This window comes from Moschus berezovskii, chromosome 20 (assembly GCF_049115385.1).
Source record: "Moschus berezovskii isolate FMDL1 chromosome 20, NW_MosBer_1.0, whole genome shotgun sequence".
Taxonomy (NCBI): domain Eukaryota; kingdom Metazoa; phylum Chordata; class Mammalia; order Artiodactyla; family Moschidae; genus Moschus; species Moschus berezovskii.
In genome coordinates, this window is record NC_142479.1 from 63,095,093 (window position 1) to 63,120,821 (window position 25,729).

A 25,729-nucleotide genomic window follows, 5' to 3' on the forward strand; every position below is an offset into this window, starting at 1 on the left:
GAGAATGGACAAGCAAATTGCAGCAGATCATGAAAGGGAGCAAACAAGACTCAGGTGAGCAGCATGGACACACAGCTGTCAGCAGTGAGGACAGGGGATATGCGGTGTCACTGACATGACGTTTAAACCCTGGGAAAGGTAAGAGTTCATGGGAACCTTGCACAGGGAATGGAGAGGGGCTCTGGGTTAACTTCGTCTATAATTCCTTAAGTTGGGAACAAAATACAAATGTGGGGGTGTGACACACTGGTCCAGGTCTTTATGGTTGGTTATGCAGTGAGGATACGTGGTAACTTCCCATTTCTCAGTGAGCGCAGCAGCAGAACCAGGGGGTCCCCACTCAAGGCAGAACACAAGACCACTCTGAGCCTTCGCTCAAACGTCAATGTCCAGGCAGTCAGGTGGAAACTGGTGGACTACAGGTGAAAGCACGGAGGGGGGTCCTTGGTTGTTGGGGGGGAGAGTCTGGCCAGGGAACTTGAGTAGGGAAGGGCTGTCTGCACCCTTGGAACAGGGCTCTGACCTTGGACCTCACACATGCCTCCTCTGGGAGGCCCTGGGTGCCATCAGAGGCCACACCACCTATCAGATACTGGGAGCCCCCCCGCCCTGGCCACGACACCCCAAACGTCTCCTGAGGGCAGAACCATCCTGCTCTGCAGCCCCGGGAGTCCTGCAGCCTGCCCAAGGACAAGGCTGGCTCCCCAGACAGCCTGGGTCAGGCCAGCATCCAAGGGCGAGGTTCCTGTCGCCACAGCAAGACGATCCTCACTTCCTCCTCCCACTGAGTGTGTCCCAGCACTGCCCACCCAGGTGGGAACCCGTGGGTGCCCAAGGGACCGGTGGAGAAGGGGAGGCGGGACTCACCGATGAGGGAGTTGAGGGAGGAGTAGGAGCTGACACGGCGCATCTTGTCGATGGTCTCGAAGGACAGGATGTACTCCTCGTTCTCAGGGCTGCCCAGGGTGCTGCTGGCGCTGCTGCTGGTGCTCAGGTTCCCGGGGGAGAAGGCCACCGAGCCACCGGCTGGCAGGGTACCGCCATGAGAGAGGGCAGTTAGCACATACCCACCCATCTCCTGGCTTGCAGGAGGGGCTGGGCTTCCGGGCACAGGGCTGGGGGAGGGTGCCGGGGGCTTAGGACTGGGCATGCCCGGTGGGGCTGCAGGACAATCCCTGGCCACCCCCGGTGCTGAACCAGGACTTCTGCTCACGTCCAGGTAGGCAGGAGCGGGTGGGGGCCTGTCTAACAAAAGGTCCCAGAAGATGACCCACGACCACCCCACTTGAGCACCCAGCCTCTGGGCTCTTACTTTCTTCCGTGAGGCTCAGGTTTTGCAAAGACTTGTTTAAGTTTCTAGCCGTGGTGACAGCGCGGATATTCCCATAAGAGCTCACGGAGCGCAGTCTGGGGGTGCAGGGGCTGTCCCGCACGGGCGTCAGACTCCCACCCTCTGGGAGGAGAGAAGGAGTGAGAAGAATGAATGAATGCAGGGCTCAGCCAGAGGCGGCTGGACAGCAGGTGACAGTGGCTTCTTTCTGGGTGATGTGACTCTACAGCAGGGCCCTTCAGCTCAACAGGGTCTCTGCCACATGTGTGTTGGGGCCAGCTGGACAAGATCATGACCACAGTCAGGGGAGCGGGAGCAGATGACCATGAGCCGTTCTTGGCACTTTGTAAGAGTTCAACCAGAGAGGCCTCCACACAGTGGTCTCCCCCAGACTCCCACCAGGTGCTCTGGGACCTGCCTATGGCTGCTGCCCCCAAACCAAACAGAGCCAGAGTTGGGGCAGGGCTGGGACGGCCATCTGCCGGCTCAGCCTCCCTTGCACTGCCCCTCACCAGGGCATGCCGGCAGTTCCCTTCCCTGATGTACTAAACGCAGCAATGGTCACATGGCTGATCACAAGGCCTCTTTTCTGCAGAGATGGCTGTGCTCTGGGGGAGGGGGCAGCCAAAGATGAAGAAATATAAATTCAGTAAATGTGAGATGAGGAGCTGCCTAATGCAACACTGACGTGAGACCTGTGACGGGAAGAAAGTGCGACCTCCAGTCCCTACGGCAGCACCTCCGACCCTTCGAGGTTTCTGTGTTCCAAAAAGGGTAAAAAGGAAAGAAACCAGGGAGTCAAGGAGGCCCTCTTTCTTGCCCTTTCTAGTCTTCTGAGAAGACAAGAACTGCAGATATCTGTGGGGCCAGGCCTTGACACGCGGGCTCAGGACCCAGCAGAACGAGGGGCCTGCTGACAGTTCAGACCAGGGTCCCTGGGCCAGCGAGTTGCACAGGCTCCACCTCAGCACTGTACCTGCGGTGGTCCTACCTGTGGTGGCTGGAGAGGGCAGCGGGTAGTTCTTCTCCTCTTCCATGAACTGCAGGGCCACAGTGCAGAAATTACTTTCATACTGAACAACAAGGTGACTCAGAGCCACCACCAGCTCCTGCCGGGTGGAGAAGAAACAGCAACACTGACTTGGGGCGGGGCGAGAACTCAGCAGTGAGACGTTCACGCTGGCACTGAGCGCTCGAGCCACCATGGAGAAACAGCAGGGGTAGGGTGGGGGACAGACGGCACTCGGTGCTGAGACGGGGGCTGGCCCCTCAACACAGCACCCTCGAGTGTCTGGCGTGGGTAGAAACCTCTGAACAAGCAGTGAGGTGAAGATGAGGGCCTCTGAGGGACGCCCCAGACACCTGGAGAAGAGACTGCTGACCACTGGGTGTGAGCGGCAGGCCTGGGGGGCCTGGTAGGGATACAGGGGGAGGACACCCCAGAGTGGGACAGGGAAGAGCCCTCAGGGCCTCCTATGGTCACCACCACGGAGAGCTCTGGGCATTAAAGCAGGATGCACTGGGCAGCACAGCACGTTCCTTTACTAAATGTAAAGTCTCCAAAGATAAACTGGTTTCCAGTCCCCAAAAGGCAACAGGAAAGTTCTACATGACTTCGGGCCCAGATGCCTCAGTCCAAGGGGAAGAACACACCTGATTTCTTTTGGGACCTGATGACCTGGAGATCCTAAAAATCACGGGAAATAAAACTGGATGTAGGTTTGTACTGCTTTTCCTATCACTATTCAAATGGTTCCCACAACTTTATTTTACTTTTTAGAAAAATACTTAGCAGAAGGCCAAAGTCTGAGAGTCCCTTATTGTTCTGTGAACCCCTCAGATACCCAGGGCCAGGAGAGCTGTGCTGAGGTGTCAACAAGCTAGGGCGGACCCCCCTTCCCTCCTACCTCACCCTTACATACTCCTTGGCCTCCCTGGCGTGTGTGTGGGTTTTACTCCCAAACCCACCTCTCTGATCCTGTCTCTGAGACCCAGGCTGGTCCTTCCAACTGCTGACCATGCATGCCCACCAAGAACTCTAAAACCCCAACTTGACCTGTCCAGGGCCTGCCACACACCCCTTTCCATTCAGCCCCTGCCAGGGACGCTTGGCTTATGCCCTCTCTTGGCTTCAGTGAGACCCTTGAATCATCCTGACCCATCTCTCTCTGCCAGTCCTGCCACCCAACCAGCCTGTCCCTGAGTCTAACAGTGCTGGGTAACAGGGTGTCGAGGGGTTGTCCACCGCACCCCCACCCCCAGCCGCCAGTGAAGAAGCAGCCTGCCTGCATGTGTGCTCAGTTGTGTCTGACTCTTTGCGACCCCATAGACTGTAGCCCACCAGGCTCCCTTGTCCATGGAATTTTCCAGGCAAGAATACAGGCCGAGTTGCCACTTCCTACTTCAGGAAGAATCCTGAACTGTCTTCAAAAGACACAGGTTTCCCCTTCACTCTGAAGTGGTGAAAACATCTCTGCTGGACCAGAGGCAGATTCCTAGGTCTCGAACCGTTTGATCTGGGGAAAGCTGTGAGGGCTGGTCAAACTCCTCCTGCTGGGTGGTGGTTGTGGGCTCTGGCCCTCAGAGGTCTTCAGGCAGATCTGGCCAGAGCGAGGTTGGCTGGAAGGCTTGAGTTATTCTCAGACCTTGGAAGCACACCAGCACGGTGACCTGACCCTCCGGTCAGCAGCCTCACCCCGTCTCCCAGCAGAGCGGCCCCGCCACTGCCACACCCAAGCTTCCTGCTCCGCGCCTTGGCACTCGCTGTCTGCTTGGCCTGAAGAGGCCTCCACCTCCACTGGGGACCCCTGTTCTCTACCTTCACTCCTGTCTCCAAGTGCAAGTTCTGGAGGTTTCCACCCTGTGCCATATCCAAGTGCAAATTCTGGAGGTCTGGTGACCTAGGGCCTGGGCCACAGGTGGTGCTTAACAAGTATCTGCTGATGGAGTGAAGCCTCTTCCCTTCAGACACAGCACAATCTTTAACAAACAGTTCGACTGTTTGGGTGACTTGCTGTCGGGATTCAGGGACATCATGCCTGGTTACACACATGGCCCGAGGGGAGTCGGCGAACGCTCCTCCTGTGGTGGCCCGTAAGGCTGGACCACACATCTTCCCAGGTGGTCCCCCAGGGCTGCCCCTGCTCCATGTTTCCAACCATGAATTACTGGCTGACATTTGTTTTCGGCCCACAGCCACCAAGTATCAAGCTCAGCTCCCAGGAGGCCAGGGCAGCGCTGCAGGAAAGGGAGCCCGTCTGCTCTGTCCGGATGGCCTCTGGGCTCGCCTGTGGTAGAAGGTACTCCAGTCCGGGTGGCTCGGCCGTCCTGTTGCCGCCACCAGAGATGTCCTGAGCATCGATGGGAAATACCCTCTGACGCCATTCATCAGGTTTGGTTGGAGTCAGAGATGTTGTGAAGGGAGGTGGACGCTAGGAACTGCTCCTCTGTGGGTCTGTGGTTACTAAATAAATGTAAACTAGAGAAAATGGATGCAATGTGTCGTGTCCTGCTTTCTTTGCTAAGGTGGACAGCACCCAGTCAGCTGCAGGCAAGGGTCGCAGGGCTGGACTGGTCAGCCCTTGAGAAAAGCAGGGTGACAGTGGGGTGGTCACAAACCTCCCCCTCCCCCCACCCGGGGCCTGTCCCTTCTTGATGAGGTGTGGGCGGCTTGCTGACTGGGCAATCTGCCATCATGTATTTCCTGCACAAGTTCAAGTTCAAAATAATTTGGGTGAACTTGCTGACTCTTGATTTTATCAAGTAAGCTCATTAAAGAGGTCAACAAACAAAAATCTTCTCTCTCTGCCATGACCGCCTCCTCCAGAAAAGGATGCTTTCATCGCTCAGGAGTCAACAGGGCAATTGTTTTATATTGCAGACGTGTGACTTTACGAAGCCCCGCCGTGATACCCTGACACGTCTTGTATTGCCATGAGCTAGAGACACCAGCAGTTGGTTACAGCTTCTCACACCTAAGCTCAGGTCAGCTCACTGAGTGCAGTGCTCAAGGTAGAGTCTTGTTCCGAAGCTCAGGTGCCCTGGCACTGGGTCTCCTGGGCCAGCAGGCTGGGCCTGTGTCCCCTCAGAGTGCATTGTGCCATGACTGTCACCACATGCTCTGGACAAAGATGGGAAAGGCAAGCTGCCAAAAACATTAGGGTTATGGCTGTGATGAGAATGAGGGCTCAGCCTCTGAGCCAGGGTCACTCACCCTATTAAAGCCTGGATCCTCTCTCCAACCCATGGGTCCCAGTCTCCCTGAACCTCCGGGTCACCCATGTTTCCATAGCAAATGTAGCCCTCTTATTTAACAGGCCTGCATTGCTGTTCATCTCCCGAAGAGAAAAAGCCCTGAAGGCAGTGACGGTCCAGAGTCCCAACGCAGGACCTGGGATGCCGAGGACGCTCTGTGCTCCAGCGCACAGGATGGGCAGCCCTGGACACACTATGGTCTTTCACGTGCCTGGCCCTTTGCACACGCTCCTGCCTCACTTACTCTCCCTGTCCTTAGGCACGGGCTCCCCTCCTCCCACTATGGGGCCAGCACCCCTGACCTGGGCTGGTCTCTAGGGTGTGGCTCACTTACGAGGGCTTTAGCACAATTGCTGCTTCTGTGCCTGCCTCTGCACTTGCACCCTGTATCTCTTGAAGGTGGGTGACGGCTGCTCCATGCACTGAGCCTGGTGTGCTGAGGCAGCTGCCAGCTGAACTCAAGTGCTGGACGGGCAAAGGCAGAGCCCTTCTTTGCACCCATGTCTGCAGGCCTGGGCAAGGCCAACCCCAAGTGCCCACAGGAATGACCTGGTTACACCCGAGCATCCCAGGTCCAGGGAAGGATAACAAGTAGAGTGAGGCCAGGAAAGGAGCCCGGGGCCGCGTCAAGTCACCCGGGACATGCTTGAGTGGTCGGTCCCTGTGTTCCTGATGACCTGAAGAACATTCTCCTGATACTGGAGACTCAGATGGACATTCTTCCTATTTTTATTAACATCCTTTTAAAGTTTTTTTGGGAAAGAACTGAAAAACAGAGTTCCTTTCTTTAAAAGGAGTCTTAACAGACAATTAAGGATACTGCTGAACCACTGCTTTGATCACATACAGGCAATCTGACTTGGGAAAAAGAAGACTCTGACTCAAGGAAGCCAGCTTCAGACAGATGCTAATGATGAGAACCCAAAATAAAAACATGAAAAGGCACCTGGAGGATCATTCCACATTGTTAACATTTCTCTAGATGACCTGGCCTATTAGTAACTGGGTTCACGACTCTCTGAGGGAACTCAAGATAGAATGAGTCCTTCCCAGCTGACCTGAACTTGCCCTGACAACGTTCCTGCCACTAAGTCAGTGGAAGTTTGCTCTCCAGACAGACACCCTCCAAACCACCCCTACCTCTGAGAAACCCAACCTCCCTTCCCTGGCACAGGGATGTCAGATATGCCGAGAAGTAGCCCAGCACCTGTAGGTGATGAGAGGTGACTCAGGGTCACACACAGGATGGCACTGGCCTCTTGGTCCTAGAGAAGTCTCTGCTCCCAGGGTGGGCCTCCAAGGCCACCCTGAAATGTGGCCAACAGACAGTGGGGTTCCCCCCACGGGCCTTTTTGGCTGTGGGAGGGAGAGGGTTGATCTGTTCTGAGCCAACTTTAGACGGGGGGGTGAGGTCTTGGATGGAGATCATGGCCCTTCTACATTGAAATAGAAGTAAAAGTTTCAACTGCAAAGAACTGTTGCGTTCAGCCGCTGACAAACATGGGGGTGGGGAGGGGAATACACTACACAAACCTTTCCGTCTGTCTGTGGGTGGCTACTGCTCTTTTGAATCTCCGTGATGTGTGTATGTGTTGCTCCCAGGCAGGAAGGAGCCTATTATACAAGCTGCCAGGAGACGCAGCCTGTTAAATGCCTTTAAATGAAGCAAACACACGAGTATCTGGTGAAGAAACGCATTTTGGAGAGAATTAAACAAACATTTAAAGTCGGCTCTCGGCAGGATGCGTGCTGGGGGCGGACTGAGCACTCGAAGCTGCGGTCAGGTCAGGGTCACGGCTCGACCTGGGTGCCAAGGGAGCTTGGCCTGGAGGCGCCTGGCGCTGCCTGGGGGCGGGGGCCACGCACCTTCCGGACCACGGGGCTGCCGTCATTGATGAGCTGGGCCAGCATCATGGCCACGTTGTGGTCGATGGTGGTGGAGTGGTCCGTCCTCTCTGCAGAGTTGCCCACAAAGGTGCCGAGGGCAAAGACAGCTGCACAGCGCACCTGCGGGCAGGACGGGGCAGTCACCGCAGGGCCAGCCGTTTGGCTCTGGCCGGGGCCCCTGGAGCCCACTAGATGCGCTCAGTCCCATCTACAGTCCTCTCAGCCTCGCTCCAATTGTGCAGACAAGCAGAGCAGGGAAACAAGAGGCTAGTGGCGGCCCCACCAAAGGGCCAGGTGACAGGCTGTGTGCAGGCATCAGACAAAGCCAGGGGCCAAGGAACCCACGGGGTTGGGGGGTGGGGTGGGGGCGCTCTGGGGGTGTACACCTTGACCTCACTCAGCCTGAAGTGGCGGGGTTATAGACTCACCTCAGGGATGGGGTCAGAGAGGAGGCTGCAGAGCTTCTCATGGGCGCTGTCCCGCACCCCGCACCACCGGGCCGAGTCAAAGTTCTGCCAGATGCGGCCCAGGCAGATGGCCACCCACTGGCGCAGCAGTGGGTGGGGGTCATTGAGCTGCTCCAGGCAGATGGCGATCAGGTTTCCCTGGAGGCAGGCTTCCTGAGAGAAGGGAGGCAACACAGGGCATCACCCGTCGCCCATTGGCTAGGGTGGGGTCCTGGGCTGGCCCTAGCCCCCCAGGTTTCTCAGAGAAACTGTGCTTAATCACTTTCCAAGATGTGTTCACTTTTCCTTTCTTGTTTCTGTGCTGTGCCATGTGGGATCTTAGTTCCTGGACCAAGGATTGAACCCAGGCACCCTGCAGAGGAAGCTCAGATTCTTAACCACTGGACTGCTGGGGACGTTCCTCAATTTTTCTCATTTTAAATCCCACCAATTTCAATTCACTTGGGGCTAAACAAAGGGTCTGGACCCCCACTCCTCCCATGGAGCCCCCAGGGCTGGTGTGATCCCCAACCTCCCCCCTGCTTCTGAGGTCACTGTTTCATCAGACATACATTCAGGAGAGTTCCTCTGGCCTCCAAATCCTGGAGCTCGCAGCTGTGCATGGGCAACCCACAGGCAGGCCCTGCATGGGTGGGGAAGGGGCGTGACACTCACCTGCCCCGTGTTATAGCTGTTGACGATTACAGCCAGAATGAAAGCCGTCATGGTCCGGTGCTCAGCCTGGAAAACAGGTCACTGGCTAGTTTGCACTTTCTTCGTGGCAGAAACTCATCACCCCCACGTACTAGAGTTATCCTTTAAGGATCTTTATGATGAGCCTGGTGTGTAGTTAAAGTAACAAGAGCCAACTTTGTTGTCTTTTGAGTCTCCAAAAAGGAACTGCACTTTAAAGAGGGTCTGATGGCTCTGGGTTGGCCTCCTGGAGGACGGATGGGTCTCTGACGTCTGATGCTGCACGACGGGTGACTCTGCTCCATCAGAGGTCCCGTCCTGCCCACGCCTATGGAAGCAGACCATCAGGGTCGAGCACACTGGTCGTAAAATGACTGACCACAGTCTCTACTTGACTTCATTTTCCCTTCTTTCTGGTCTTCCAGTGGGCGGATCGATTCTCATTTTCTCCTCTCCTCTGCGCTTCTACTGACTCAGACATCAGTCTATTTTTAACTATTTGTGGTACCTTGTGTTTTTAACCTGGAACAAAGTCTAAAGTTAGTCATTCTCTGTATCTGCCTTGGATTCCATACTCTGGTTTCAGTCCCTCAAGCGTGACTGCTCTTACTTATTCTTACAGCCAATGCTGACTTACATACATGGCATGTTTGCCAATGTCTGCTTTCTGACGCTCCTTTCTGACTTCCGGGCTCCATCTCCTCCTGAAGTGCGGGCCTCCTGGCTGCCTGAGAAGCCGTTGGTGCTCAGAGGTGCTGGCTTTGCCCTCTCCCAAACTGACACTCGTGGGGACACTGTCCCTTGTGTTTGGGGACACTGTCCCTTCTCGGTCTTCCATCCATTACTGGGGTGACTGCTGTCCACAGCTTTGCAACAATCTTCCTTTACATCCTGGTCACTTTAGAGATTTTCACTCTTGCCTTTGACATTCTCTACTTTCATTACGATGAGGCTTTGTGTGGATTTGTTTTTATTGAACCCTCTCAAGACTCACCATGCTTTATAAACCTGAAAACTCATTTCCTTGTCAAATCTGGAAAGTTCTCCACTAAACTATGTGTCCCCTCATCTCCCTCTGGCCTTTGTCGAATGCAGCTAGCCTGCTCAGCCCCTCTCAGAACCTCCGTCACATCTCCTCTTTGCTTCCTCCCACATGAATTCACAGACTTCTTTACTGGTTGTGTCAATTCTGCTGTTTAATTTGTCTATGGAGCTTCTAATGATTATATTCCATTACAGGTTCTTTTCCTCCCCCTCCAAAATCTGCCTATTTATTAAAATACCCTAGTTGGTCATTTTTTGAGAAGGAGTAAAAAGGATAGAATACACTGTCCTCTTACAACAGGCAAGAAAGTACTTCTGAGGCAAAAAACACCAGGGTTTATTTTTGGACACAATTAAAACAAATTATTTATTCAGTTATCTTCAGTTCAGTTCAGTCGCTCAGTCGTGTCCGACTCTCCGCGACCCCATGAATCACAGCACGCCAGGCCTCCCTGTCCATCACCAACTCCCGGAGTTCACCCAAACTCATGTCCACAGAGTCGGTGATGCCATCCAGCCATCCCATTTATCTTAAACATACTCGCTTGTAATGCTCTTCACTCTTTTTCCAGAGAACTCTATTAGTTTCAGGTCTCTGGGAGCCAACCCTCCTTTGTGCCAGCTCTGCTTATGTCAGTTGAGCGTGGGTTAGGAGCAGGCTGGTGCTCTCGGCAAGAGTCTTGGTACCCTGGCTGTAAAGGTACACAGAAAGACGCCCCGCAGAAAAGGTTCAGGCTTCGCCGCTTCCAGGCAGGCCCTGGAGATTTCACATCCCTCACTTGGCTGCTGGCTCCTCGCACATGGGGAATTTCCATTTCTCACAGAGGCTTTTCCTGACCTTCTGCCCACACACGGATGGACTGGATTAGCTCTTCTTGTCCTTGTCCAGTGAGTGGGCGGCTCACCCCACAGGCCTGTGTTTTTTTGTGCAGACTTGGGGCTGTACACACGTGGAGCTCCAGGGTCACTGTGAGATTCACCCATGACCCACTGTGCCCCTCCTCTGACTTCAGGTTTTGGCATTTGTAGATTTAATTTCCTTTCTTTCAATCTGGCTGCTGCTGCTGCTGCTAAGTCACTTCAGTCGTGTCCGACTCTGTGCGACCCCATGGACTGCAGCCCACCAGGCTCGCCCGTCCCTGGGATTCTCCAGGCAAGAACACTGGTGTGTTTGTAGTTGAAGTGGGGCCCACTTTTGCTGACTTTGTTCATCATTTTACTGCATGTTTATCAGCTCAGATGTCTTTCTCAGTCGTCTGACCTCTTACTCTGTATTATTTCCAATACTCATATCAAGTCTAAATTTGACCACCTTCGATCATGTTTAAATACCACACTTCAGTTGGAACGTACGAGTTCTGCTTACCTTTTATAACAATCCTGTTTCTAATGTTTAATGGATTTTAGAAAATTTTTGTTTTTTTTTAAATTGTCATTTAGTTTAGAAAACCAACTAGAGGGTAAAACTACACCCAAAAGTTCCTTTCCACAACCAGAGGCACCTATGACTGTGTGAACGAGCTGTTAGATTTCATTAACCATTCTGATAAAATTAAGTTATATTGAGTAATTACTGATACTGAAGGTGTTTATTTTATTCTCTTTACTAAGCTAGGAGGTAGAGGGAGGGAATATAAATATTAATTTAAAATCATTTATTGGGAGATATTTTATATGCTATTCATGGATTACTAATTTTTAAACAACTTAATACAATAAAATATATTTCAAATTTCAACTTTCAATTTTTCCACCACCTCCACCGCCCCAAGCCCCTTCCTAATTGATAAAGTGCATTAGCCTCCCCTTAGGTCCAGATCCTGCACTGGGCAAAGGAATTGCCAATACTATGGATGTACAAGTACTCATTGATCTAACTTGGTTGACAGGGTACAAGGCACAGTAGATTCTGCTGCTGCTGCTGCTAAGTCACTTCAGTCGTGTCCGACTCTGTGTGACCCCATAGACGGAAGCCTACCAGGCTCTCCCACCCCTGGGATTCTCCAGGCAAGAACACTGGAGTGCGTTGCCATTTCCTTCTCCAATGTGTGAAAGTAAAAAGTGAAAGTGAAGTCGCTCAGTCGTGTCCGACCCTTAGCGACCCCACGGACTGCAGCCTACCAGGCTCCTCCATCCATGGGATTTTCCAGGCAAGAGTACTGGAGTGGCTTGCCATTGCCTTCTCCGACAGTAGATTCTACTTCACTGCAAAGATGTGCCCGGAAAAAGGACTCTAGTAAACAAAACCAAACCAGTCTGTGTATCAAGGTTCACTGCGACTTACTTTAAGAAAGCAGCCAGGAAGCAAAGGGTATCGTCCAAGTGAGGCAGAGCTGGGAGTGTAAGTGGCCCCCCACTCCCACCACAGGTCCCTCTGTGTAGAGCAACCTTTCCCAGAGCCCCCAGGAAACGTGTCATCAGAGTGCAACATGCTGGTCCTTACTGGCATATACGGGTCTGCCAAGACCGAGAGGAAGTACTTGTGGCCGTTGTCCTTCACCAGGTCAGCTTGGCATGACTGGGGGGAGACACAGGAGAAACAGTGAGTGCAGTTCCCAGGAAGGGGCTCATTTTTCTTCTTGGAATGTGTGAACAAATGAAAGTACAATGAATATTTTATATCTTCATCATTTTTACCTCTCAAGTCCAATTTTCATCTGAAAAAATACCTAGAACGGCTGTGTACAAACTCATTTTCCCTTGGCTGTGGGGAAAGGGCTGGCATCGCACACTCTCAGAAGCGCAGCAGCTCTGAGGCATTCTCGAAAGCACCTTCTGGGTACCTGCCGGGTGCGGGTACCCTGGCTGCTGGCCTGGCTCTTTCAGAGGCCGCAGCTCCCATACCTATCCTCTCTCCTGAGTCAGCCCAGGGCCCATGCACCTCTCCTCCCACTTCTGAGCGGGGACATGCCCAACACCTTAAACCACTCAGTTTCTGCAGACCCCAGGCCCTGACAGAGCTTGTCATACACCTTTGCTTAGACTGACAGAATTTATGTAAACACCATAATTACGAATTATTTGCATCACATGGTTATATTCCAAAAGGTGCTTCCTAGAGGCCTGTCTCCAAAGGAGCAGCTCCAAGTGGAAAGCTTGATTTCAGGGCTAAGTGGGCTGCCAGGTGTGCAGCTCTCGCCACCTCCTCAGAGCACATGGCACGTGTAAGCAGCATCGTGTCATGTGTTAGCATAGTTTCCAAGACCCACTAGGTGTCAAGCACCAGCTCAGTCCTAGACACAGACCCCCACACTCTGCTCATAGTCCTGGGGGAGACAACTGAGCAGTTCTGGCTCACGATGAGACGCTGGGCTTGGGAGGCTCTGGGAGGGGTGGAGTAGCTGGGATCATCCATGAAGGAAGGACAGATATGAGAGTGGGGGTGGAGGGTGGGAAAACAGGTGGGAACCCTGCTAGGATATGGAGCCAGGGAGAAGGCGAGGGAAGGCAGGAGGAAGAGAGCTTTGACTGCTTCATGGATGGGGTCTTGAAGACACCAGAGGGCACTGGGAATGCGAGGGGGAAGACTGTTGAACTGCAGGTTGAAGAATCACTCTGGCAGCTGCAGTGGAGGGTGAGCTGGAAAGCCGGACTGGGGGTGGTGACCACGTGCAGCAGGGTCAGAGACGGTGGGGAGGACCCTGGAGACTTGAGATCATTCTAGAGGGATCTGGGTGGGAGGAGCCGGGCAATCCGACTGCTTGGCGAGACCAGCAAAGAGGCGGGAGAGGTGGGGGCTGTGTCATCAGAGACTGAGATGGCAAAGAGCTGGATCTGGGGTACACTGCATCAAGGCACCTCGGAGACACACAGCGGAGCTAACAGGAGGAGGCGAGCCAGGCTGAACTCCTAGATCAAAAGTCATGCATGTACTGGGTGGGAGCCCATGGCCACGGGGTGGAGGGGGAGGTGATCCGGAGTATGAAGGATGAGCTGGGAGACAGGGAAACAGGCATGTGAGCAGAAGGGGCTCCAGGTGAAAATTTCAGGGAAAGGAACTGGCCCTGAGGCAGTGGGGTCATCAGAAACCCTGCTTCCATACCAGGCTGGCTGACTTGGGGGGCATTTGTGCAGGTGCTGGCTCTTCAAGGGACTTAAACAACTGTACCTCAGACATTCAGGAATTGACATCCAGGGAGGCGCCCAGTAAGAATAAGAGAGGCAAAGAAACAGGCTTCATGCCCAGGTTCTTCCTCTTGCAGCTGTGGGACCCCAGTGACATTTGAGAAATCTTTGCTCAACATGGAAGTGCAATCTGAACACGGGAGTGTGACTCATAAATCACGGATGCTCTTGTTCTTGAAAAGCAACCCACAGAATGTGGTCATACTGCTCACTGAGCTTCCTGGATCAATACCCAGAAAAACCGCTTGGTGATTTAGGGTAACGTGTTCACAGGGAGATGCTGAATTCCATCAGCTCCCAGCACGCTCCACTCTAGGGGATAAAGGCCATTCAAGAAGTAGAGAGGGCTGGAATTTTAAGATCTGGTTTCTGAGAATAAAAGGAGAAGAGTTACGTACTGCAAAACCTCCTAAGCTCTGCAGAGCACTGCTGGCTTGGGGGCATGCCCAGTGTGAAACTCTCTCAGGGGCAGGGTGATTTTGCAGACAGAATCTGCTGTTTACTGCAGCCTGGAGCCCTGACCTCCTCTCTCCCACGCTGGCCTACTTCTCAGGGTGCTCTGATAATGAGGTGTTTTTCCTCACATCAATAAACTAATAAGGTGGTGACTGGACTCAGCTGTTTAAGTTCAGACTGAGCGAGATGGAGGGGGTGGTCAGGGAGCAGGGGCACTCGGAGCTCAGGTTAGCAGGATAATAATCCCCAAGAGCCAGGGAAGCCAATTAAGCATGCAGCTTTCAAGTCATTCCCATAAGGGATGCCTCGCTTTGAATGAAGGTTTGGATAAATGGGCTAAAAGGTGTCAGCAAGATGCTGTCTGCAGAGGCTCATCCAGAAGGGGCCGGGAGGGCGCACTTAGATGGTGCCTGCAGCACAGTGCCTACGTCTGGGGACAGGGATAAGGCGCCAGCACCTGACAACAAAGCTGCTCTCCTTTGTTTTTAAACAGAGGTGCCACAAGTCAAACCCAGGCCCACACATTTACAGCAACGTTCACAAAACATATCTCGTCACAAAGTGACGACGTGTCCCTGAGTCATATCTGCCTATTCGGAAGCTGAGGCACATGTGTGAGTAGGTGAAGCCATAGCTTCCTTATGGCTTCAGCACTGGAAACGGTGATGGTCTTGTTCGTGTACAATGACCTCTGTCTGGAAGAGGCTGCCATGCGGGTGGGAACAATAACGTTTTCGGGTCATGTCCACCCTTACTCTCAGGGCTCAGCACCTGTCCTTCTGGAACCGGCTTAGAATCACCCCATCGGCCATCCCAGCCCTCTCTGTATCTACATCTGGGGCTGGAGAGCCGGGGGTCTGCAGGGCGCTGACTTCTCAGGATGCTGAGACAGTGGTCACCAGCTGCCCACTCTCCCTCCCGACTTGGCCAAGTGCCCTATTAAGAGAGAAAACAGTCCTTGAAACTACAAAGGCCCAGAAATGCAGGCAACAGACACATTGCACACACAGGCTGGTGGGAAGCTCTCCTGAGACATGCAGGGCTCCAGCGGCCCACGCTCCTCCACACGGCTGCTTTTCAAGGGCCCTCTCTCATGTCTCTCTGTTTTCTCCCAGATCAAGCTACAGGTTTGACATATTAAGGCCAGCACAGAAAGAGGGTGGAGACGAGGAAGAGCATGAATATGAAATGGTTTTGTCCTAAGTAAGCCCCTCCCCCATTGCACACGTGTGTGTGTGTGTGTGTCTCTGTGTGTGTGTGTGTGTGTGTGTGTGTGTGTATTTTTTTCCCTTCTTCTCAGTAGGGAAAAGTCACCCACTACCACAAATTAGGCAGTCGACTTTCCCACATTTAGGAAAACTGCAGGGGTCAGTACGTTCGGACTGCAATGGATAAGTCCGTGCTGGGAAAACCACCTTCATGATCATTGTATCAGGGAATTATATTTTTAACATGAGAAAAAGGGAGGGAGGTGAGGAAGAGAAGAAAAGCAAACAGAGAAGAGGAAGCAAGTACATAGCTCCTTGTGGCTGAAGATGCAGTCTGCAAACTGATTTCAGGAGGCAGCAGAGATGAGGAAGAGCCCGGAGAACACAGACTCTGGCTTCTGCGAGAGAAAGTTCACAGGGCAAGGGCAGGTGCGCCCCCTCAGAATATTCTGGCAAAGAATGCTGTGGGAGAAGCCCTACCTTCATTCTCCTTAATGCAGATTATAATGTCTGTGTCTTGGGGAGCAGGAAGACGCAAGCAGCACAGATCAACAGACCATCAGACACAACACATCAAATGAGGCCCAACCAGCAGGACAGTCCTGAGCAGCGCCACCAGTGGACACAGCCACTCATGTTCTGATGTGAATACGGAGAAAATCACAGAGGGAGGGTCCTGATTCCTGTCCTTGGGTTTCAGAATTCACTTCCTGGGATGAGGAAAGGATGCCGGAGAGGTGAGCTGGGTTCACACAAGAGACAACAGCACTGGACTATGCCCTGACCCACCGCCACCAGAATATTAGAATCATCTCCAGACAAATACAAGACTATGTTGAACTGTTTACACACCCAGAGTCTTCACAATGGTTCGTGACCACAAAACTAGTAGTGCCTGAGAAAATAATCCCAGAGTGGGGGCTCTGCTCACTACTCACAAAAGCTCACTGTTCTTACTGTTCTTCAAACCCAGGGGCACAGTCCCTCCCAGGCAGTTAAGATGGATGTCCTGCACAACTCAAAGGCCTGGCACAATGGCCTTCCCATTTGCCAAGTGCAGTAAGATATTTATATACATATACAGGTTTTCATTTTCCAACAAATGGTTTATTATTTTAAATGTTCTCATGTCAGATGCTCTTATGTTGAAGGTAAACTTCAGAATGAATGAAGAGACACCAGGAATGTTGAAATAACTGTTATCAGTGGGAAAATCACACATACATGAATGCTTTTATGCCTCTAATCTACTTTTCTGTATGCCTCTGTTCTAAAATTTATAAATGTAGGGATTTCTTGGAAAATCCAGAGGTTAGAACTCAGTGTTTTCACTGCCAGGGCCCCGGATTCAATGCCAAGGTGGGGAACTAAGCTCTTCCAAGCTACGTCGTGTGGTCAAAACAAAACAAAAATTTGTGAATGTATTATAGTTCAGTCACTCAGTTGTGTCTGACTCTTTGCAACCCCATGAACTGTAGCACACAGGCTTCCCTGTCCATCACCAACTCCCGGAGCTTACTCAAACTCATGTCAGTTAAGTCGGTGATGCCATCTAACCATCTCATCCTCTGTTGTCCCCTCCTCCCACCTTCAATCTTTCCCAGCATCAGGGTCTTTTCCAATGAGTCAGTTCTTCGCATCAGGTGCCCAAAGTACTGGATTTTCAGCTTCATGATCACTCCTTCCAATGAATATTCAGGGTTGATTTCCTTTAGGATTGACTGGTTGGATCTCCTTGCAGTCCAAGGGACTCTCAAGAGTCTTCTCCAGCACCACAGTTCGAAAGCATCAGTTCTTTGGCACTCAGCATTCTTTATAGTCCAACTCTCACATCTATACATGACTACTGGAAAAACCACAGCTTTGACTAGACGGACCTTTGTTGGCAAAGTAATGTCTCAGCTTTTTAATATGCTGTCTAGGTTGGTCACAGCTTTTCTTCCAAGGAGCAAGCATCTTTCAATTTCATGGCTGCTGTCACCATCTGCAGTGATTTTGGAGCCCCCCAAAATAAAGTCTGTCACTGTTTCCATTATTTCCCCATCTATTTGCCATGAAATGATGGGACCAGATGCCATGATCTTAGTTTTCTGAATGTTGAGCTTCAAGCCAACTTTTTCACTCTCTTTCACTTTCATCAAGAGGCTCTGTAGTTCTTCACTTTCTGCCATAAGGGTGGTGTCATCTGCATATCTGACGTTATTGATATTTCTCCCAGCAACCTTGATTACAGTTTGTGCTTCATCAAGCCCAGGATTTACTCAGTGGACATGGGTTTGGGTGGACTCCAGGAGTTGGTGATGGACAGGAAGGCCTGGCGTGCTGTGGTTTATGGGGTCGCAAAGAGTTGGACACGCCTGAGTGACTGAACTGAACTGATTCTGCATGTAAGCTAAATAAACAGGATACAATACACAGTCTTGACGTACTCCTTTTCCAATTTGGAACCAGTCCAATGTTCCATGTCCAGTTCTAAATGTTGCTTCTTGACCTGCATACAGATTTCTCAGGAGGCAGGTAAGGTGGTCTGGTATTCCCATCTCTTGAAGAATTTTCCACAGTTTGTTGTGATCCACACAGTCAAAGCCTTTGCCATAGTCAATAAAGCAGAAGTAGATGTTTTTCTGGAACTCTTGCTTTTTCTATGATCCAACGGATGTTGGCAATTTGATCTCTGGTTCCTCTGCCTTTACTGAATCCAGCTGAACATCTGGAAGTTCACAATTCATGTACTGTTGAAGCGTGGCTTGGAGAACTTTGAGTATTACTTTGCTAGCGTGTGAGTTAAGTGCAATCGTGCGGTAGTTTGAACATTCTTTGGCATTGCCTTTCTTTGGATTGGAATGAAAACTGACCTTTTCCAGTCCTGTGGCCACTGCTGAGTTTTCCAAATTTGATGGCATATTTAGAACAGCACTTTCACAGCATCATCATTTAGGACTTGAAATAGCTCAACTGGAATTCCATCGCCTTCACGAGCTTTGTTCGTAGTGATGCTTCCTAAGGCCCACTTGACTTCGCATTCCAGGATGTCTGGCTCTAGGTGAGTGATCACACCATCGTGGTTATCTGGGTCATGAAGATCTTTTTTGTATAGTTCTTCCGTGTACTGTTGCCACCTCTTCTGCTTCTCTGGCCTTTATTGTGCCCATCTTTGCATGAAATGTTCCCTTGGTATCTCTAATTTGCTTGAAGAGATCTCTAGTCTTTCCCATTCTATTGTTTTCCTCTATTTCTTTGCATTGATCACTGAGGAAGGCTTTCTTATCTCTCCTTGCTATTCTTTGGAACTCTGCATTCAGATGGGTATCTCTTTCCTTTTCTTCTTTGCCTTTAGCTTCTCTTCTTTTCTCAGCTATTTGTAAGACCCCCTCAGACAGTCATTTTGCCTTTTTGCATTTCTTTTTCTTGGGGATGGTCTTGATCACTCCGTCCTGTACAGTGTCATGAAGCTCTGTATGTAGTTCTTCAGGCACTTTGTCTATCAGATCTAACCCCTTGAATCTGTTAGCCATTTCCACTGTATAATCGCTAAGGGATTTGATCAGTGGTCATGTATGGATGTTAGAGTTGGACTGTGAAGAAAGCTGATCGCCGAAGAATTGATGCTTTTGAACTGTGGTGCTGGAGAAGACTCTTGAGAGTCCCTTGGACTGCAAGGAGATCCAACCAGTCCATTCTAAAGAAGATCAGTCCTGGGTGTTCATTGGAAGGACTGATGCTAAAGCTGAAACTCTAATACTGTGGTCACCTCATGCGATGAGTTGACTCACTGGAAAAGACTCTGATGCTGGGAGGGATTGGGGGCAGGAGGAGACGGGGATGACAGAGAATGAGATGGCTGGATGGCATCACCGACTCGATGGACATGAGTGTGAGTGAACTTCGGGAGTTGGTGATGGACAGGGAGGCCAGGCGTGCTGTGATTCATGGGGTTGCAAAAAGTCGGACACGACTGACTGAACTGAACTGAACTGAACTGAATGGTCTAGCGGTTTTCCCTACTTTCTGCAATTTGTAATAAGGAGTTCATGATCTGAGCCACAGTCAGCTCCTGGTCTTGTTTTTGCTGACTGGATAGAGCTTCTCCATCTTTGGCTGCAAAGAATATAATCAATCTGATTTTGGTATTGATCATCTGGTGAGGTCTATGTGTAGTCTTCTCTTGTGTTGATGGAAGAGGGTACTTGGTATGACCAGTGTGTACTCTTGATAAAAGTCTATTATCCTTTGCTCTGCTTCATTCCATACTCCAAGGCCAAATTTGCCTGTTACTCCAGGTATCTCTTGACTTCCTACTTTTGCATTCCAGCCCCCTATAATGAAAAGGACATCTTTTTTGGGTGTTAGTTCTAGAAGGTCTTGTTGGTCTTCATAGAACAGTTCAACTTCAGCTTCTGGATGGGGCATAGACTTGGGTTAAAGTGATATTGAATGGTTTGCCTTGGAAATGAACAGAAATCATTCTGTTGTTTTTGAGATTGCATCCAAGTACTGCATTTCAGACTCTTTTGTTGACTATGAGGGTTACTCCATTTCTTCTAAGGAATTCTGGCCCACAGTAGTAAATATAATGGTTGCTGCTGCTGCTGCTAAGTCGCTTCAGTCGTGTCCGACTCTGTGCGACCCCATAGATGGCAGCCGACCAGGCTCTTGCCATCCCTGGGACTCTCCAGGCAAGAACACTGGAGTGGGTTGCCATTTCCTTCTCCAAATATAATGGTTATCTGAGTTTAATTCACCCATTCCATTCCATTTTAGTTCACTGATTCCTAAAATGTCAATGTTCATTCTTGCCATCTCCTGTTTGACCACTTCCAATTTACCTTGATTCATGGACCTAACATTCCAGGTTCCTATGCAATATTGCTCTTTACAGGATTGGACTTTACTTCCATCACCAGTCACATCCACAACTGGGTGTTGTTGTTGCTTTGGCTCCATCTCTTCATTCTTTCTGGTATTTCTCCACTGATCTCTAGTAGCATATTGGGCACCTACCGACCTAGGGAGTTCATCTTTCGTTGCCCTATCTTTTTGCCTTTTCATACTATTTATGGGGTTCTCACAGCAAGAATACTGAAGTGGTTTGCCATTCCCTTTTCGAGGGGACCACATTTTGTCAGAACTCTCTACCATGACCTGTCGGTCTTGGGTGGCCCTACACGACATGGCTCACAGTTTCATTGAGTTAGACAAGGCTGTGGTCCATATGTACTTAAAGGCTCAAAAATCAATATGCCACCAAAAGGTATAGAATGAGAAGCTTTTTTCCATCTCCTGTCCCTGTAAGGGGTACAGGGAGTCAGTATATCATATCTTAACATAGAAAATGTGACATCTAGGTCAAAATGAAAATAAATATTAAATTAAATGTAAGCTTAAAAAAAACACTCTTCCTCCATTATCTTTAATCACCTTACTAGTTTCTTATATGTTCTCTTGACTAAACATAAGTAAATATGAATATACAGACCAAACTGCTCTCTCCTTAAGCACAAGACCTACTCCACCTGGGGTCTGCCTCCTGCATTTCCTCACTTAGGTCTTGCCATTTGGGCTCACAGACAGCCTCCTCCATCTTCACAGCTAATGCACAATAGGCCACTGCAGAGGAGCACTGCTCACATACCCAGTCTCTTGTGGTGCCGGGACCTGTGATCTGAACCAGTCCCTTGTGATTACACACACTACTGCCATGAATAAACTTCTACATGCTATTTCATACATCTGCAGATAAAGCTGTTAAATTGTGCTCCCAAATGTGACACTGCTAGATCAAAGGTAAATGCATTTCTAATTTTGACGGATATTATTATCATCTTCACAACAGAGCACATTGTAAAATATTTGAATTTTTGCCAATCTCAAAAGTGAAAAATGGTATTTCAGTGTAGTCTTACTGTGCACTTATCAGGAAAAAGATTGAGCATTTTCATAAATCTAAGGGCCATTGTATTCTGCTTTCTGTGAACTGTTGGTTTGTGTACACTGACCATTAGATTGTGTGTTTTTCTTGACTTCAAGGAGCTCTTTATATATTAAGGAGGCTAGTTTGTCCATAATCCAGCTCCACAATGCTCTTTATGACTGAGCCTTCAGAGTTAGTTTTGAGATATGTAGGATTAATTCCCTGTCATTATTCTTCCTACACATAATTTCCCTGGCTATTTCTATTTATTTCTCCATAGGAAGTTTAGAAAATGTCTAGTTTCAGACAAAAAAAGCCTACTGGTGATTTTGGAGGGATTATATTAAAGTTTAAATTAATTCAGGGAACACTGATATATTTATGATGATGAATCCTTCTGTAAGTGAATAGGGATGCTTTCACTTGTTCAAGTTGATTCTTGTGTTCTTCAGGATTTTTTTTTCTGGCTGCTCCTCATGGGTGGCATGCAGAATCTTAGTTCTCTGACTAGTGATCAAACTAATGCCTTCTGCAGTGGAAGCCTGGCACCTTAACCACTGGACTGCCAGGGAATTCCCAGGAATACTTAAAGTTTTCTTCACAGAGGATTTTCATGTTTCAGGTCAAGTTTATTTCCAGTTTTAGGATTCTTTTATAAATGGGGTGCATCTATCTTTTTTCCTTGCATTTATCTTCTAACTGGCTTAGATTTTGATTTCTGTGTATTAAAGTCTTTAACCTCACTAAGTTCTCTTATTAGTCCCATTTAATTTATTCCATTGGGCTTTCTAGGCACATAATCATATCATTTGAAAACTCTAATGGTTTTGCTTCTACCTTTAAAATTTTTATGTCTGTAGTCTCTTTCTCTTGTCTAATTGTATTAACTGATAGAGACAGTGTTGGCTAACAACCTCGCCATTCAATTCTCCACCTGCTCAACCCTATCAGAGAGACAGGCGGTTCCTGTGCACCCACCCTCCGGCCCCGGGACCTTCAGCTCTGCTCTGGGTTGATTTTGGTCAAGGCCCAATGAGCTGCCTCCATGCTGGAGGGGCCTTGCTGCTGGGCTGCACTCCATTACCCAGAACTCAGTTGCGATTCCTAGGACTCATTTGAACCGTCTTATATATTTCTGTAGCATAGATCTAGTAATAATATCATCCCTGCCAGGCCCTAAAACCACCATCCCTCAGGGTCACACTGAGCCACGTCATACAAGGTCTCCTGCCTGGTGCCAGACTCAGGGGTCGCGGGACTGAGCAGTGTTTCTGAAGAAGCCCACCCCAAGAGCCTCCTCCCCTAGACAGGAGCTCTTGCACACTGGATTGTCTTTGCTGTTACTGCCTTCGTGGATGCGCATCTCTGCTCACGGCACCCTCACTTCCCACTGGAGGCAGAGTGCCCTCCCTCCCCAGCTACCCCTCCCGCCTTCCTCTTTGATCCCAATTTGAGTCGCTGCCTTTGGGTAAGCTCTTTGCACCTTCTACCTTCTCTGCTGGACTTCCAGCTCTGTGAGGACAAGGACCCACAATGCAGCCTTTCTACCAGAGGCCCAGTAAGTGTTTGCTGACTGCATAAATGAACTGACATGTGCACCAAGAAGTAGGCCAGTTCCTAACTGTGTGCCGGTCACATCCACTAGCTGCCGCCCCATGAAACAAGGAGGGAACAAACCTCCCTGAATCAGTGCTGCCAAGGTCCAGCCTCTCCTGACCCTGAAACCCGGTTCACTGCCAGGTGCAAAGAACATGCCCAGGAGTACTGGGCAAGAAAGGTGCCTGAGCTGGTGCTTTCTGGGCCAGTCAATCCAGCCTTGATTTCAGGTTCCACACAAACTGTGATTGCCCTTTTATAAAACTTTGAGACTTGGCTGTGTGGGCTGTGCTTCCTGGCTGACCAGCCTCTGCCCACCCACCCACCCCCAACTGACATCAGTATTGCAGAGCTGGTGATTAATGCAGCCTGACAATTAATCACACAGCCCTCTAGTCTCTGAATTGCCCTTGGCGACAGACTGATACATTGGGAAGTCCCCTGCAGCCTGAGTCACTGCACCCATTCATCCTGCAAAAGGGCGATCTGTCACCTCCCCAGCAGCACACGGTCCAATCTGCCAGTGCGGAACCAAGTTGCCTGCGTAGGGAGGGCAGGTGACAGCCTCCTGCATCCCTCCTTCGGCTTTTCACTTCACTCTTGGCAACTACAGGTATCTGAACAACTGCCTCCCTCCTGACAGACAGACAACCCAGCCACAACCTGACCTGTCATCAATGAGCATGTCTAGCAGGGCCTGGCCTCCTCCCAGGTGGGTGGTCTTGGGGCTGAACCAGCGTCATGACAGGCAGACTCAGCTCCTGGGACATGAGTGACGTCTCTGCTTTGCTGGCCCACAGTTCTCCAGGGACCCCAGGAGGGTGGATCTGACTCTCCTCCCAGAGTAAAACCCACTCCAGGGCTTTTGAAAAGCAGCCACCTCATTTAACCAGGAAGACAACTAAGAAGAGGCCATTCTGAACAACAATTCTATTTTACCAAAAAACTCTTTGTCCCAGAAAATCCATGGCAGGGGACTGTAGATGATCCCTTCCTTCCGGTTAGTGTTGGCGGGTCTACTGAGGAGGCAGGGGGCGGATGTGGCTCACTGTGGAGATGGGGACACTGTCCAGTGGCAGCTCTGGTGAGTGTTTGTCGACCTGGGTCATCAGGAGGCCGCCATTTTCTTACCAAGCTGTACCATGTTGATGTAAGGTATCAACAAGAGGGGAAACTGGATGTGGGACATATGGAACTCTATTGACTACTGATTTAAGTTTTCTTTAAAATTATGATAAAAATATATTTTATTAAAATACAAACTGTAGGAATAAGGCAGGACACAAACTCCCAGCATAGGAGGTGTCTTTGCCCCAGCTCCTCACAGGACCAGACCAACGGCTGCTCTGCCTTCAGCGATGGACCATTAAGAAAGCAGGTTTTGAACAGCAGATCCTCTGGCCCATGTGATCACATTCTGATCTGGGTGACGATCACCAGATGGTCAAAACCAAAATCAGATTGATTATATTCTTTGTAGCCAAAGATGGAGAAGCTCTATCCAGTCAGCAAAAACAAGACCGGGAGCTGACTGTGGTTCAGATCATGAACTCCTTATTGCAAAATTCAGACTTAAATTGCAGAAAGTAGGGAAAACCACTAGACCATTCAGGATGACTTAAATCAAATCCCTTAACGATTATACAGTGGAAGTGACAAACAGATTCAAGGGGTTAGATCTGATAGACAAAGTGCCTGAAGAACTACGGACAGAGCTTCATGACACTGTACAGGAGGGAGTGATCAAGACCATCCCCAAGAAAAAGAAATGCAAAAAGGCAAAATGACTGTCTGAGGGGGTCTTACAAATAGCTGAGAAAAGAAGAGAAGCTAAAGGCAAAGAAGAAAAGGAAAGAGATACCCATCTGAATGCAGAGTTCCAAAGAATAGCAAGGAGAGATAAGAAAGCCTTCCTCAGTGATCAATGCAAAGAAATAGAGGAAAACAATAGAATGGGAAAGACTAGAGATCTCTTCAAGCAAATTAGAGATACCAAGGGAACATTTCATGCAAAGATGGGCACAATAAAGGCCAGAGAAGCAGAAGAGGTGGCAACAGTACACGGAAGAACTATACAAAAAAGATCTTCATGACCCAGATAACCACGATGGTGTGATCACTCACCTAGAGCCAGACATCCTGGAATGCGAAGTCAAGTGGGCCTTAGGAAGCATCACTACGAACAAAGCTCGTGAAGGCGATGGAATTCCAGTTGAGCTATTTCAAGTCCTAAATGATGATGCTGTGAAAGTGCTGTTCTAAATATGCCATCAAATTTGGAAAACTCAGCAGTGGCCACAGGACTGGAAAAGGTCAGTTTTCATTCCAATCCAAAGAAAGGCAATGCCAAAGAATGTTCAAACTACCGCACGATTGCACTTAACTCACACGCTAGCAAAGTAATACTCAAAGTTCTCCAAGCCACGCTTCAACAGTACATGAATTGTGAACTTCCAGATGTTCAGCTGGATTCAGTAAAGGCAGAAGAACCAGAGATCAAATTGCCAACATCCGCTGGATCATAGAAAAAGCAAGAGTTCCAGAAAAACATCTACTTCTGCTTTATTGACTATGCCAAAGCCTTTGACTGTGTGGATCACAACAAACTGGAAAATTCTTCAAGAGATGGGAATACCAGACCACCTTACCTGCCTCCTGAGAAATCTGTATGCAGGTCAAGAAGCAACAGTTAGAACTGGACATGGAATATTGGACTGGTTCCAAATTGGAAAAGGAGTACGTCAAGGCTGTATATTGTCACCTTGCTCATTTAACTTAT

At 49.8% G+C, this 25,729-nt stretch overlaps 1 protein-coding gene across 3 annotated transcripts in view; it reads right to left on the bottom strand.

Moving 5' to 3' along the window:
• The window catches only part of RPTOR (regulatory associated protein of MTOR complex 1), a 325,518-nt gene that overhangs the window by 44,565 nt on the left and 255,224 nt on the right, over nt 1-25,729 (bottom strand). For all 3 annotated transcript variants that reach the window (XM_088829259.1, XM_088829260.1, XM_088829261.1), the window contains 7 exons: nt 12,098-12,172; nt 8,593-8,658; nt 7,900-8,091; nt 7,451-7,591; nt 2,322-2,439; nt 1,313-1,453; nt 868-1,026 (listed from right to left, as the gene is read on the bottom strand). In XM_088829259.1, coding sequence (XP_088685385.1) covers nt 868-1,026; nt 1,313-1,453; nt 2,322-2,439; nt 7,451-7,591; nt 7,900-8,091; nt 8,593-8,658; nt 12,098-12,172 — 892 coding nt within the window. The remainder of the gene's footprint in view (nt 1-867; nt 1,027-1,312; nt 1,454-2,321; nt 2,440-7,450; nt 7,592-7,899; nt 8,092-8,592; nt 8,659-12,097; nt 12,173-25,729) is intronic.